The sequence below is a fragment of the Chaetura pelagica genome, unplaced genomic scaffold, assembly GCF_000747805.2.
Source record: "Chaetura pelagica isolate M959 unplaced genomic scaffold, ChaPel_1.0 scaffold147, whole genome shotgun sequence".
In the NCBI taxonomy this organism is placed as follows: domain Eukaryota; kingdom Metazoa; phylum Chordata; class Aves; order Apodiformes; family Apodidae; genus Chaetura; species Chaetura pelagica.
Genome location: NW_009954194.1, coordinates 3,772,776 through 3,788,587, shown reverse-complemented (window position 1 = coordinate 3,788,587; position 15,812 = coordinate 3,772,776). Strand labels below are relative to the sequence as shown.

At 37.4% G+C, this 15,812-nt stretch overlaps 1 protein-coding gene across 1 annotated transcript in view; it reads right to left on the bottom strand.

Annotated features, from left to right (window-relative positions):
• The window catches only part of STK32B (serine/threonine kinase 32B), a 140,816-nt gene that overhangs the window by 110,600 nt on the left and 14,404 nt on the right, over nt 1-15,812 (bottom strand). The window contains exon 3 of the mRNA XM_010003139.1: nt 13,922-14,073. Coding sequence (XP_010001441.1) covers nt 13,922-14,073 — 152 coding nt within the window. The remainder of the gene's footprint in view (nt 1-13,921; nt 14,074-15,812) is intronic.

Here is a 15,812-nt window from a genome sequence, read left to right as displayed (position 1 = left end):
CTCTCCTAAAGTATTAATACAAGTAATAAGTTTGCCAAAGCAAACATTTCTTGTACAAAATGGACCTTTCAATTGCCAAAGGCAGAATTTAAATAAATCAATTTTGCCTGGTATTTTTCATTAAAGGCAAGTAATAACAGCAAACACTTACTGCAGCCCACTGTTACTTGCTCAATGGTAGCTTATAACATACTTCCCGATTAAACCTTTCTGAGAGACCATTTGTCTCGAGAGTCTTGGAAATGAACTTGCCTTCTCTTTCACTGCAATTGTTTCCTCAAAAAACCCAAAGGAACAAGCAAGTCCTCCTGCCATTTGAACCCCCTCTGAACTCCCCTTTCTTGTCCTGTTTAGTGGTTTTAGTATTTAAGTTGTGCAGATTTTTTGCAGTGTGATCTCTCCTATATGCAGAGTAGGTTATAAAGTACAAAAACCCATTTCTTATTTATAGCACAAGTTTGGAAAAGCAGGTGGTTATATTTCTGGGCTTTTTTCTCTACAACATACATTGCAGTCCCTTGCTTGAGCCTTCTTGGTCATCCATAAGAAGGACATCCCCTAGAAGAGCTCAGGGTTGGGGAAGAAGTGGCACACACAACTTTTGTTAGCTTATCAACTCCTTTATACTGCCAAGAGTGGCATCTTACCAAGTCAGAGACTGTTCAGCCAGCTCTCCCCAGTTGCTGCTATGCATTTTCCAGCTGAACATGTTAATAGTTGGACTGGGGACTTTTGCCATAAAATGTAACAGCAGGTGTCTGACCCAAACTTTTGTAATTTGTTTTACTGCTTCAAATTGCTCTGAGAAAAATCAGCAACTTCTCTGACTTGTGCTAGTGAGACACAGATGCAACACCTCATGTTTAATTATATTTGGAGCTATTTTAGGAGATATGCTCACAGACTCATGCTGCAAGAAGGACAGCTGAAATTAGGAGACATCCTGCATGTGTGTTTCAACAAAGTATGTCATGCTTTCCACCACACAAAACAAAAGAGCATTTTAAAGTGGAAGACATTGTCCATATGAAGTCAGATGACCATTTTGGAGAAGGCTGGCATATTTTGTAGACCTAAATCAGATAACATTTGACAGCAAGAGAGTATGCTAGTCAAATTTCTCCTTTGTCAGCATTTAGAAAAATTTGAAATAACTTCATATTTCTCCTCTTTACAGTTCTATGTGTGGAGGCCTACAACTATTTTAGATACCTGTGCCACAGGTTAGCATTAATGATTAGGAACAATAATATAAGTTGTATGTTTAAAGCATTTTTTTCTAAGCACTTCCTAGAGTGAGAAACAATTTTTCTTTAAAAAAAAGTATGTAAATATGTAAACTATATTGTTGGGTGTGCCTAAAATCTTCTGAACTTTGCCTCTCAAATGAAACAGTGAGCAAATGCATCAGACTATACTTTGCAGCGGAACTGAGGCCAACATTAGAGAATCAAGATGTTCCTGGACGTTCTGAATTTTTCTAATTAAGGTAAGATATTTAGAAGACAGAAAAATTAGATTTCAGCTATTTTGTCTTAATTTTTCTCTTAAAATAACTTTCAGCCATCTCTATGTACAACTTTCATATACGTATGTAGTCAGGCTACAGCATAATAGCCCTTGCCCTGTTTTTATTACTGCTATCACTAAATTAGATAGGATAAAAACCCTTATTGGATTTGAACAGACTACTCTGTAAATAGCAAAAAGCCAGAATTTCAGATCAACATCCCATAATAGTTTACATTTCTACAGAAAACTTGTAAATGAAGATACAGCAGTATAATACGTCAAACAGTCAGAAAATCTAATTATTTAAATGTACTTCACATTTTTAAGGCCAGTGACCAGAATGCAAATTGTCAGTTATAACTGTTGGCTTTGACTGATTTGTCTCTTTTTGCTGTCATGGAAACCTACATTAAATTGAAGGCAAAGAAACAATGGACCATAACTGATGCCCCATGCATCTTCTGTACAGTGGAAGTATTGAGCAGTTTTTTGTAACATGGTGGTAGCACCCAAAACATGCTTGCCAAATGCACAGTTAAAGCAGTGCTGCTCAAAACCCACTGTATTTATAGAAAAATATACATACATATGAAGAGAAAGAAGTCCTAAGTGCAGGAAGGATAGAGGAAACTCCCTCCCTCCTCTCTTCCCTCTGGCTGGCATATTTTGAGAGGTAGATTTAAAAGAGAAAAGGCTGTTTTGAACTGCCCTTTTATTCAGCCTCTGCAGCCTGGCAGTTTCTCCATGGAAGCAAGAACAAGCCCAGGTTAGAAGCAACAGATTCTCCTCCTATGAGGAGACATCAGGGTGTGGACACAGAGAGAGAGGAAACATCAAGATGACGGTGAGAGGATGTTAAAGAAATAGTTGGACAAAAGGATCTCTCCTCCTCAAACACTACTTTGTCACCTGCCTTCTCTCATTCATCTGTGAACTGTGATATCTCTTTACCTCGATGGGATTTTTTCCACAGACTCAGTGTTTGAACGTGTAAGAACTGCCACATCTTATTCTGTAGATTTGTGCTCAGAAGGCAGGTCTGCAGGCTCAATGTCATGCACAACAGTTTTACAGTTGTGCTGCAGCTTCGTGTTCAAAATTCAGTCTTCACAGAGAATGTGGAAGAGGGTAGAAGGTAGCATGGGTGAAAGTCCTGTAAGCTTAATCAGAACTCTTATTTTTAGTATTTAATCAAGTTCTCCAAGTAAGAAAGACAGGAAATTAAGAGCACTACTTTTTTTCCCAGGTTAATCAGTGGACAGTTTTGTCTTAACCACGGATTTTAAACTGCAACAAAACCCACCATGTCTTGGAGAAGAAGGTGCTTGTTGGACCCTGTAATTTAATTTCACAATCATTATGCATCCTCCACTTCTGAAAGTTACAAATGAATAAAACAAGACATCTTCCCAAGGTCAAACTTAATCACTTCACACTTAACTGATGAAATGGGGAAAATACCACGCACCACTCTACTCTGCAGCCCAATTGCATTTGACAGCCCACTATTCTGAAGCCACTGACAGCACCCTCAGCTTCTTGTGCCCTATAGCTTAAACCAGGTCACACCTGCAAGGGTGCAGAAGATGTTGCACAGCCAGGGTTCCCTGCTCCAAGAGAGGCTGCACAACAATTTGAAGGGTATAATTTTTTTCTTGGCACTGGGAAAGGGCACAGACAACCCAGGAAAGCACAAGAACCTGGGTGACATGCTACATTTTCAGATGTCTTCTGAGTGAGAGAGATAAAGCCAAGTAAAAAAAGACTTTTGAGTATGAAATGAAACTTCTCATTAGAACAGTTTACAGAACAATGGATGCAGGATGTCATTAAAGCAGGCTATACTTGTTAAAGTTTGTGAATCTGAACTGGAATATTGGCCACTGCCACTAATCGCTCACTTAATATGCATGTGGCATCAGTCACGCTAAGCAGGCAGCAAAAGGAGACATAGGCAAGGCAACATTTATGGGGCATCCAGAAGCTGGCATAACAAAACGCTATTAAAAAGTCATAAAGATACTCTAATTATTTATCAATTAAAAAAAAATAAGAAAGAAAGAGACATTAAAAAGTACTTTGTTCACAAATTGGAATAAACACATCAAAGAGTTCACCACACATCAACAGTCTTTGTACAATAAAATGGACTGTCAGCCAGACTACTCCAGAGGAAGTGGGACTGAGAGGAGGAGAGGAAACCCAAGAGACTGCATCTGAGGGTGTCACAAATGAGTGATAGACCTTGCTTAGCAGAAAAAGGCCTAACACAATTGATTAGGAGAAGAGACAGATGCAGCATGGAGTTTTTTAAAGGAATACATTAAAGTGAAATAGAACACAACAGAAAAGTGATATTTCCTCTTCAGCTTTCAACTGGGTGAAAAAGTAATAAAAGTACCATTTCCCCACCTCCCCTGTGTCTCCTCCCTGTGAGGCTCAGTGAATCATGTTGTGCTGGCTGTCCTAGGCTGCTGAAGTGGGTGTTGGTCACAGAGCTTCTCTGGAAAATTGCTCATCTTAGAACCTTTTACTTCAGATGTGCAGGAAGAGCTGCTAGTGCATGTAAACAAGGCATCCACCGCACAGCTCCCCAGAAAGACATGCTGCTTTCTGTGACTCTAGATCCTCAAACTGTCATTTTCAGTGTTTCACTCCTTTATAAACCCCTGCCTTAGCAGTCTTTCCATATCTTTGTATCCTAACGACTAGTGTCAGTTTTTCGGTAGAGCTAAAATTCCTGTTTCCACTTGAAAAAATGCTGGAAATCCCTATGCTTCACTGGTATCATTTCATAATTTAGTGATCCCAAATATGGGTCAGAATCAGACTTTTGTCATTATTGTTTCACAAGAGCCTTTTTAAACACCAGATAATACCAGGCTTTTAGAATAACAATAGTACAACTTTAGGTATCTTATCTAAGCTCATACTTCCCTGAAGACTGCTTCAATGAAGGCAGCCAGACCATGACTGAAGACAAATGGAAGATGTGTTCGTACCAGGTTTCAGACCTAGTGAAAACATGCAAGCATTTTGAATATGAACTCTGGATCATGCAATAAAACTGTTGCAAGACTTGAAAATTGTACAACTTGCCATTTATTGTTTCCTGCTTGGCAGAAAATGACTTGGGAGTGTTTGTGGACAGCTGGTTGAATGAGCCAGCAGTGTGCCCAGGTGGCCAAGAAGGACAATGACATAGTGTAGCAGTGTACTGGTAAAGCTAGGTTAGAAAATTTAGGTTAAAGGTTGGACTAGATGATCTTACAGTTGTTTTCCAACTGGAATTATTCGATGACTGTATAGGGCTGGTTGTGATAACTGGAAGAAACGGTGTTTACCCTGCTCTAAAGAATAAATGTACTAGCAAAACTACAGATGTCACCATTTATTAAATGACAAACAATAACAACAAGGATAATACTTGAGATCAGCATCATATTTTACTCCTCTTGGATGTTAATACCTTAATTTCTAAATTATATCTCTACATATTTCTACTGCCTTATTAACTCCTAAAATTGCTTGTTAATGTATATAGTTTAAATATGCTGTTCCTTTTTTATCATATCATGTAATCATTTGTCATTTACCAAATTATTTTCTCTATGGAGGAACATTTTTTTTTCAAGTATTATCTTCAAATAAAGGGTATTTTCCTCAAGGGAATAATTAAAGTGTTCAAGTTGAACAAAATATTTTGTTGTTTGGTTTTTGGGTTTTTTTGTTTGCTTTTTGTTGGGTTTGGGTTTTGTGGGGGTTTTTTGTTTGTTTTGTTTTGTTTCCAAAACAGTTCAAATGTTCAGTTTCCACAGAAAGAGCAGCATGCACAGAAGTCTATAGCTCATCTCTTTTGTTTGGAGAGACCTGAGAAACAAAACCTGGTTTTCTTTTCAGCTCTCTTTACTTTCAAATATCAGTAAAGGAAGTTCAGACCTAGAACAATCTGTCTTATTCAGCAATATTGGTTAATTTTCTGATTAGGATAGATTTTGTACCTACTGAAGGTGAAAAACGCCTTCTCCTTTCACCCTACAGTTCACATAGGCTCACTATCACCTCTATTTGCGTTCTTTCTTTCTTCCACCCTTCTCCCATCCATTTCCCAGCCTTATGGTCAAGAAGAAAGTAATTTTCCACCTGACTACAACTGTTTTCCAGAAGAATTTAAATAATCATCTTCATAGCTCATGACTTTTCCTCAGTCATGAAAGTCTGCAGAAAGTACATCTGTAGAAAAGGTGCCTTGAATCCTCCTTTATGTGGCATGTACTTATGAAACATGAGAATTAGTCTCTTAATTAGAACGACTTCTGTATTCCTCGCTCGTTCCATGGTAGGTGGGCTTGTTTTGTTTTTAATATTGGTGCCCTGACTTTCATATGAACATTTTCCAAATAAAAAGGAATTTTTTCCAATCCCTATGTGAGACCAACAATATTCTCCAAGAATAAGCTTCAGTATTTTGGATGAGACGTAAATTTGAAGGATCTGTTCAGTATCAAAGTTTTGCAGTAGAAGTGTGTAGCACTTTTTTTTTTTTCTGTAATCATCACCTACTTTGCATTTACTCTCTGGATGTCTGTGGATGATTTTACAAATACATCCAAGACAGTTTTGCATTCTGATGGCTCTCCTACAGTTGTAGGGCTTTGTTAATGCAGTGCTGAAGGGCAGCTTATATAGTCTACCTTTAGCAGAGCTTTGAGTATAGGCTGATTACAGTCCCAGTCTCCATACCATAGGTAAGAATTGCTCATGCCTGCCTGAAAACAGTAGATTTGCATGATGGACTCATTACTCTGTCACTGATTACAAGAACCACTTTACCTACAGGACCTATCATGTTTAGCATTCACAGCCTTTAAAGAATGGAAAAAAAAAAGGATAGAAAAAAGAAAACAAAGCACTGTTTGCCTAAATTGGCAATTGAGGAGTCTGATGCAAAGTCTAAGGGCTTTTATTCTTTTTTTTCCCATCTCATTAGGCTGAGAGCGCTGAAACCCTGCTCCCCTGCAAGCTCTCCTGAGAATACCCCTGCCACCACACTGCAGCTCTGCTTCTGGCCAAAAAAAAGAAAAACACTCATCCCTACCACAAATGTGCAGAGGATTACTGTCACTGTCTGCACCACTGACCTGAGCCACGGCCAAGGCTAACCCCAAGCTCATAAGGATCTACACTGAACAGCAGCCATCCCCCTGTGGAGGGAGAATGAGGCAATAATCACAGATTCATAACAGGAACTTGATTGGAACTGAACATTCTTAAAAAAAATCATTCTTGCTTTTCCCAGTAGTTTAATATTTATCAGTGGTTATGATAAAATTCCTCTTGCAGTCAAAGCTCTGTGTGAGGAAAAAAATATTATGGGTCAGCAAATAAAATTTGTCTCAGTGAGAACAATGCAGAAGACAGACTCCTAAGAAAGGTCCCAGGTTGCAAAGAGATATACATAAGATGAAATAGCTGTTGCAGCAGTTTTTCATGCAAAAAAGATCAAAACTTAAACTACGCCAAAGGCCAAGTCCTGCTTTTATGAGGAATGTATTAAAGCTAAATCCGAAGATATGTATTTCAAGGTGACAGCAATTTCTCACAGGAAACAATTAGTCACAGGAACAAAATTTAATATAGTCAGCCTAGAGACAGTGCTCCAATAATGGCAAATAGTATCTTAGGGTATTAAAAAGAGCACAAAAATAAATAACTGTTGGATCATGTATTCATCTGTCACTGAAGATGCTACAGTTAAGGCCCATTTAGCACAAGCATCCAGAGGTTACCAATTGGCAGTTGAGTCCAGTGTATTTTGACAGCCAGAAATAATATTCTGAATATTTACAACTCAAGACAAATCTTTCCTATATTCTCTTCTTCCAATTATCCTCCCCTTCCTGCTGGCTCATCACCTTTTCCTGCCTTTTTCCCTCCATCATTTTTTCTTCTAAGGCTCTGGAGAACAGACAATTTTTTCAATCTCAGATATAAAATTTCTATATCTTTACCTATTCCAGATTTACAGTAACACACTAATGAATTGATCTAGCTATTTGAGGAAAGTAGTCACCCTTCTTCCCTCTATAGCAAAAAGAGTTCACGCATTTAAGCTCTGTGCAAGACACACTAAATTTATCTTTCTCCTCCTGATTTAAAATCTCTTCTTGCCTGGAAAGGAGTATTAAAGCCCATCAGATACCTGAAATAGCCCAGGATTATGTGGCCTGGGCTTCATGACTGTAGCTGAATTTACAAAAGTATTAAAAACACCTATTGTATCAATAAACATGTCAGTGCCTTCTTCCCAGCACCAATAGCAAATGGCACAGAAAAGTCTGCCTGGACCATGAAACTGTCAGCCTCAAAACCAGAGTGAATACATGCAAGCTGCTACTGGGAGCAAACTGGCTGTACCTGAGGCTTCTCTGGGATAGTGCCCATGCCCCAGCCCACAGCTAAGCTAGGAGTGGGTCTAAAAAACAATCAGCAGTGTGGAAGATTAGGTTCAAGAGTCCAGAAAGGAACCTCAATTTTAAATTATTAAAGTACTAGCCAAAGAGAGCAACACTGTAGTCTTTCTTCCCATAAACCTGGCTTAGAGCAGCTGGGTATAACCAAAAGAGGGGTAGGATTATCAAGCACCTTCATTACTCTCCAGCAGAACTTAAAATTTGTCAGGTTTGCTCCTTCATGACTTTTTGAGCCTTCACCAGATACTGTAAGACAGACAGCATTACAACCAGACCTGTGTCCTCACAGGGAACACCACAAGTTCCTGGCTTCCTTAAAAAAAACAAAAAACAACAAACAAAAAAAAAAACACCACAAAAAAAGAAAACCAATAATAATTGGAAAAATTCCATTAGATTATGGATGTTACTCACCCTTTGACATGGAGTCTTCTGAAGCTCAGGAAGCTGTTCATATTAGATAATAGAACAGAAATTTTCCATCTCCTATAAAATATTTTCCCCCAAAATTAGGCCTTCTATGTCTAGGCAAGCTACAAAGCCACACCACAACAGCCACTAAGGAAACCCACCTAAGATCAACCTAAGCCACCACCTTTTGCTGCTTGGGGTTTTTAATAAGTAATTGATGCTCTTTGATTGGTTGTTTTCAGCTCCACCCAACAATAAAACACTTGGCCGGGTGGTCTTTCTTCCCTGAGCTTGTAGGTTTAAGCACATTTCTCATGCCCACCTGAGTAGCAGAGCCATGCAATGGGGAACTCCATGGTGATGGTTCTCCCAGACTATTCTAGTAAGGCCATGTTCATAAGAAAGTAATAATTTCCAATTGTGCTCATGTATACATTAAAGAACCTGTCATATGCTGGAAATTGAATAAATAATTTGTTCTCTTGCATTCTTTTTCTGCTTTTTTACCTCCTCTTTCTTTTGTAGACAGATTGGGCTGTTAGGTGAATTCAGAATTGCATAAACATTTAGGCAAAATGTGTGTTTCCCAGTTGTTCCAGTTTTCCAGTTTAGTCTCACTCTAGCTGATCTCATGAAATACATTCAGTTTCCAGACACTGGTAAGTCGAAAGAAAAATACATCACAGCCTGGTCTTCTGGGGGATGTATCTACCCATGCAGGGAAGCTGGAACTGAGGGATCTTTAAGGTCCCTTCAAAGCCAAACCATTCCACAATTCTATGATACATCAAAATATAGAGCCACTCTGAAAATACAGCTAACACTTCATTATGGGTTGTCAAATACATCAAGCATATTGTCCTATTTGTACTAGGAAAACTACCTATAAGATGATAAAAGTAAATCATCATTCTTCTCTCTCTGCTGCATTTTAAATTTTTCTGACAATTTTAAAAGGATATAACAGCATTAAGTAAGAATACTAAAAATAGGATTGCTTCAGTGTTCTAAAAGTTTTGAGGAATGGTCCATATTTTTTTTTTGCTTAGAAGGATTTCTCTGTTCTACATCATCAGAGAAGCCATTCTGGTACACAATTTTTTTGCAAAAAGCTTCTGTCTTTTGTGGTAAGCTGTATTATTTTCAGAGCAGCCAGCAGATCTAGTCATGTTTGAAGACAATTTATGTAATTACAAGTTTAGCCACATTGGTAGATAAGAAGTAACCTGGCTTTTGGCTCAGTTCTAATGTACATTGTGAGAAAGATATTTAAAATATGGATCCTTTCAAGAATGTTACTTATCTTGCCCAGGGGACACCCAGATATTTGGAGAAGGATAAACATGAATAAAATGTTAGAAGAGGGGCACATTGTAGTCTCAAGGTGGAACCACGTTAGGAGCTGACATTTCTACACCTAATTCATCTATGCTTGAAATACATATGATATACTAAAGTTCTGATAAAAGCAGGCCTGCTTTTCATTTTAAGAAGGAAAGTCTATTATCAGAAATGCCTCTAACAATGATAAAACTGGCTACAAGGCTCACATAGCTTTTAGCATTTATTCACTGTTATTTCTAAAATGAAGGTTATAAATCAAACCCAAGCCCTTCCTGAAAAACCTTGTTATCCTCCAAGCTATTATGAGCATTTACAGAGTGGTTCTTTTCTGTGTTAGATGTTATGAAAGACAGTTCATACTTCAAATAATATGATTTATAAGTTGAGATTGTGAAGCTAAATTTAATAAAGCTCAGAGAAGAGGCATGATCCTCAAAAAGCTTTTTTAATATAGATCTGTTGGAGTGGAGATGCTACCCCTGTTTAATATTTTATAAGTATATATTTATATAAATATAAAAATATATTGAAACATAATTAAAATATATATTTATGTGTTTGTATATTTATATATTTATATTTGTTGTGTCCCAAGCTGTAGGAACAAAAGTCCTGGTTGATGCAGACACCAACCCACTGACGGTGAAGGAAGAGTTGGTGTATCAACTATTACAGAATCTTGGCCCGTACAAATTGATGGGCCCAGATGTCCGTGTTTTGGTCCCAGCTCTACACAAAGAATGTGGACAGGCTGCAAAAGGTCCAGGAAAGGGCCACAAGGATGATCAGAGTACTGGAGGACCTGCCATGAGAGAAGAGGTTGAGAAAACTGTGTTTGTTCAGCCTTGAGAAAAGAAGACTTCAGGATCTCCACAGGAGGATCTTGCACCTGTTATCTCTTGTCTTTTCCATCTGACTCCTTGTAAAAAGGAAGTCTCCATCTTCTTGGTAGTCACCCTCTAATACTGGAACATGGCAATAAGGCAGATTTGTCCTTACCTTCTCAGAGTAATTACTTCTGAATATCCTTGGGAAACTCAAGTTGAATATCCCAGAAAGGGATAGAGATGCCACTTAGTTTTAGTAGACTGATGGGATTTCTTAGTTTCAGTCACCAAAATCTTACCTTAGGCAGGATTTCTGTAAACTGGTATGCACCCTTGGAGAGTGTGGTAGAGCCTAGAAAGACAAACTAGTCCAAAAGAGCCCAGTCAAAATAAACTCAACATTTACAGAAGCTGCACCTCTGTTATTAGCCATACACCTGGATGCAACGATTCCTTTCTAAGTCAATATTTCAATTTGTGGAACAGGGTAGCTTTAGTAGCTCCTATTATGGCCCATCAGTACATTTACAATGCAGTTAAGAAAATGAACAGGAAAAAATCCAACTTAGAAAATTGAAGCTAGGGAAGAAATGCAACTTCAACTGTTTCCTTCCTTTAATATGCCAGGAATTGACTCATAAGAGGAACTCTCATGGATTCCTGCTAATCATCAAATAAATGTTATAGCTACAATGTAAATGTGGTTTATGCAAATTATTATTACATTTAAACTGCAAGTGAAAATACATTAAACAGGCTACTAATTCACCAACAAGAAATTAAAATGCTGTTACTTTGAGATTATTGCTGGGAATACACAAAGTATATTTAAGTAATATTCCATTTGAAATTGCAATGTTCTTTTTTTATGGTAGTGAAGAAACAACTAAAATGCAGTGTAAATTATTGAGTAAATACAGTATATTTAATATTTTTAAGAGCTTTGTATGGCTTAGTGTTGCTAAAATGGATGTGATCTTTACTCATGGGTCACTTGTGACTCTTGTGTTTTGCACTTTTTTCAATTCAGTAGCAGAAGTCAGTATTTAAAGACAATGTGTAGAACATCTTGAAATTCAAGAAAAAGTTGAGATACAGGGTTCAGAGGTCTGGAACATGCTACAGCAGTCTGCAAGTGTAGGCACTCCAAAAATATATCAGAAGCTATTTTAAATTCATTTAGGAATGTGCAAGGCTAATAATAGAAATTTATTACGGGCCTGGTACAAAGTATGAGTAATTTGGGATAGACTAGATTAATTTAGGGGACATTTGGGTTCAAGACTTCTCTTTGCTGTGCTAGCCAATGATGAAGTACAGGTTCTCCAGTAGCTCACTCTGGAATCACTAGACACTAGAATGTGTAATGTTTGAGGTGAACACCCAAGGTGAAAAATCTAAAAGTTAATGAAATTTGTATTGGAAAATTTTCTACAACTCTAATTGTATCTGACCAAGTCCCTGGATCTGCTATTTATCATGTGATTTGGTGGGTGGGCCAGATCCCCCTATACCTTCACTTCAAAGAAAATTCTTGTAATTCTCCCTAATAAGCATTCTAGATAGACTGGTCAACTGCAAGCATTGCTAGAGACATTGAATATAGAATATTGTTAGTGCACTGGTGCATCTTGACTAATGTCCTTTTTGCCTGAAATGTTTTGTTAATTCTAGAGTACTACATATCTCTTTCATTTTCTTCATTTCTCACATACATATACAGTAAAATATTTGAGTCTTGAGATCTTGTGACAGTAGCTCAGAAGCACCAGAAGAATAAATTAATTCTTTGCAATAAAAATTATCATCACAACCAACACATTTTAGGGTATTGTTTATTTCAGGTTTAATGTTTGGCATGAAAAAGTGAAGAATATTTATTAGCTGTTTATAATTTGGTAATTGGAATCTAACATACTTTTTGTTTCATAACTAATATTTGATCTTTAGTCCTTCAACACTGTTATGTTTACTGAAGTATCTTGTAGATCATGTTAACCTATGACTGTTTCTGCACAGTGTCTATTTACACAGTGGAAATCTTTGTCACCTCTTGACAAAGAAGAAAAATTTGTGTGAGTTCAGAAGAGATCAGACAAATGCATGAAAGGAAAATCCACAGGCTCTTAAGCACAGAGATACCACATCTTTGGTGAAGAAGCTCCCAGAATGCAGGTTGCTGGAACTTTGGAAAATATCCTGGGAAAGCTTTGTATTACAGCCACAATGTGTATATATTTTTCTTTAAGTCTCTAACAAGATATTAGTTTAGCTCAAGTGTGATCATTCATGTCAAGTGGAGAACACAGAAGACACACACACACACATATATACACACATACATACATATATACATATATACATATACATATATATATGTCAGGTCCTTTTGAATTAATTTTGGGATAAAATCCTTTCCTGGTATAAGTGACTGCAATTATCCTAAAGCTGCATTCACTCAAGATAGAGCATAATTCGGCTTTTAATTCAAGAAAGATGCTAAGCTGGGAACAAGAAATTTTTCACCTGTACAGGTCAAAAGTGAGGTAAAGGATGGGCAAAATCTGTAGTTTAGACACTGACTCCAGAAAGACAGCTAAAAGTCATGAAGCAGAAGGTCTCTTTGCACTGGGACTATCTGCAGTCAATCAAGCTGCTCATGATCAGAAGAATTTTCATATCATAATGGTTTATGTTCCCTTTTCTTAAATGATATGTAATTTTTAGGTAAGGAAGGAAAAGTCTGCACTTTATTACTACTATCACTATATAAAAGCCAGCAGATCTTCTCAGCTGATGTACCTGAAGGTAGCCATTACTTGACCAACATTTTCTCACATTCATATATGACCAAAGCATGCAGGTGCTAACACAGGGAAGGCAAGAGAAATTCCAGGTGACAGAAAGATGTTTTTCTGTAGTTCCATGTCAGATGGTTTTTAAGAGTAATTGAACTTTGAATTTTCTCTGAGTCGATTGCAAAAAAATTAACTGAATGGTTGTGTTTGATATTCCACAGCCTTGTAACAGAGATTTAGTCCAGGTATTGTAGAAAAGAAATTATAAAGTTGGGCAGAACATCACATTTCCACACACTATTGTAACAACCTGGAGAGAAGCCTAACCAGAAATGAAAAGCTGAATGTGATGTTTAAATATTGCAACACAAAAGGGTGTCTTTAAATTACTCATGAAAAATAAAACTGCAGCAAAATGTAAATACCTTAAAAAACGAGGTCACAATTTATTTATTTATTTTTCTTTTCAGCTCTCCAGCCTTCTGTAGCCTGAACTGATTAGTGGTAAGGAAGAAGAAGCAAGGGATCCTCAATAGTATTTTTAAGGTTTACTTACCAGAGATTGACTAGGAAGGGATGCTCCAGACCTTGCATTATCTGTAGCTCCCGAAAAACATTTCGAACTTCATCTCTCTCAATGCACTTCTGTTTATTCATATATTTCATGGCATACATTTTCTTGGTGTCTCTCTTCTGTACAATGCACACCTAATTGACAGCAAAGTAAAAGGCAAATTTTGACACCTACACAAAACAAACTCAATTGTGACTTTGAAAAAAAAACCAACACCTTTTACAATATTTCAACAATCTGGATCTGGATGCCACAATGACACCTTCAGAAAGTCCATATTACAGCTATGTAGGATTCTTTGTAATAGATTATAATCAATCAATTAACAAAAGAACACACCACCCCTGCATAAGAAGAAATAAGCACCTAAGAAAGTGGCATAATGTTCAGAAGTTATGTGGTAAAGCTGGGAGGAGAACAGTCCAGTTGCTCGGATCACAGGTTGTTTCATTAGTCACAGAAATTACTGCCTCTTGCCTAGGAAAATGCACAATCATTGTCCTCATTTCCAAAAGTCAATACACACATCTTGATTACTGCTTCATAAACATAGCCTACCTTCACAAGGCTCAATATTTCATCTAAATATCAGAATTATGCTCCCTTAATTCTTGTTGAAAAGAAAAAGAAATTCCCTTCAGAGATTCATCTTAATATTTTTGAAGTCACAAGAGACCATTATATTGATTTACTCTCTGGCAGTAAATTTCTTTCCTTTAGCTTTGTTTGTTGGTTGTTTATTTTTTTTTATAAAAGCCAAATAGTTTTGCAAATGCAAGAAGAAAATCTTAGTCAAGAGAACCCCCATGTGAAGTCTGAGTTATTTTCATCATGATAGCTTACCCTGTGAACAAAGCTGGAGAGTGTCACCAGCACCACATCTAAGAAATATAATCACAGAATCACAGAATCATCCTAGGGACTGGAAAGGGCCTCAAAAGATCATCTAGTCCAACCCCCCTGCCATAGCAGGATCACCTAGAGCACATCACACAGGAATGTGTCCAGGCGGGTCTTGAATGTCTCCAGTGAGGGAGACTCTGGGCAGCCTGTTCCAGTGCTCTCTCACTCTCACAGTAAAAAAGTTCTTCCTGATATTCACATGGAACCTCCTACCTTCCTTGCCCCTTAATTTTAAATATGATTTATAGCAACACAAAAATATGAGTATATTTAATATTCTGTATTCAGTATATAGAATATTCTGCATCTCATCCCCAAAGCTGGTGTAAACCTCATCTTCATAGCAGCCCTACCTGCTACACACATTGAGCAAAACTATCCCCAGCAGAATTCTGTTTTCAATTATTTTTCTTGTTAATTAATCAGGTTTTATTCAAGTGACACTCTTAGTGTGTCTTCACAGCCAAGAGATTATTAGTGAAAATATTATCACCCAACATATATATAACTGGTACAACCATATGCTTGATCAGAATTTTTTGTCATCAGGACCTACAGAGACTGTGGACTGGAAGAGTCTGGTTTAGATATCACAACTTTGTAGTGTCTAAATTCAAGTGTATTCTGAAGGATTCACTTGGTGTGGGCACTACTATTTTATATGTATCATTATGTACAGACACACAACAGTGCTCAGAGATCAGATGACAGCAGGGTGCCAACCAAAACCATTTTTTTTCATTTGAGCTGTATTTTAAGGAACTTGCATGCTCAAATTTCAGAAACTGGAGAAGATAAGTCAACTTCCCACGGCTGAAACCATTGACTTTAACAGGGCATCATGTGGATTCTGTGCCTGGTGATGAATGACCATCACCAGGGTTAAGATCCTAAAGAGACCTGCTGTGTGGTGTCTCATTTAAATCAGAGGAAAGGCTCCAGAAGCATATCACCAGTACATGTTTCTTTC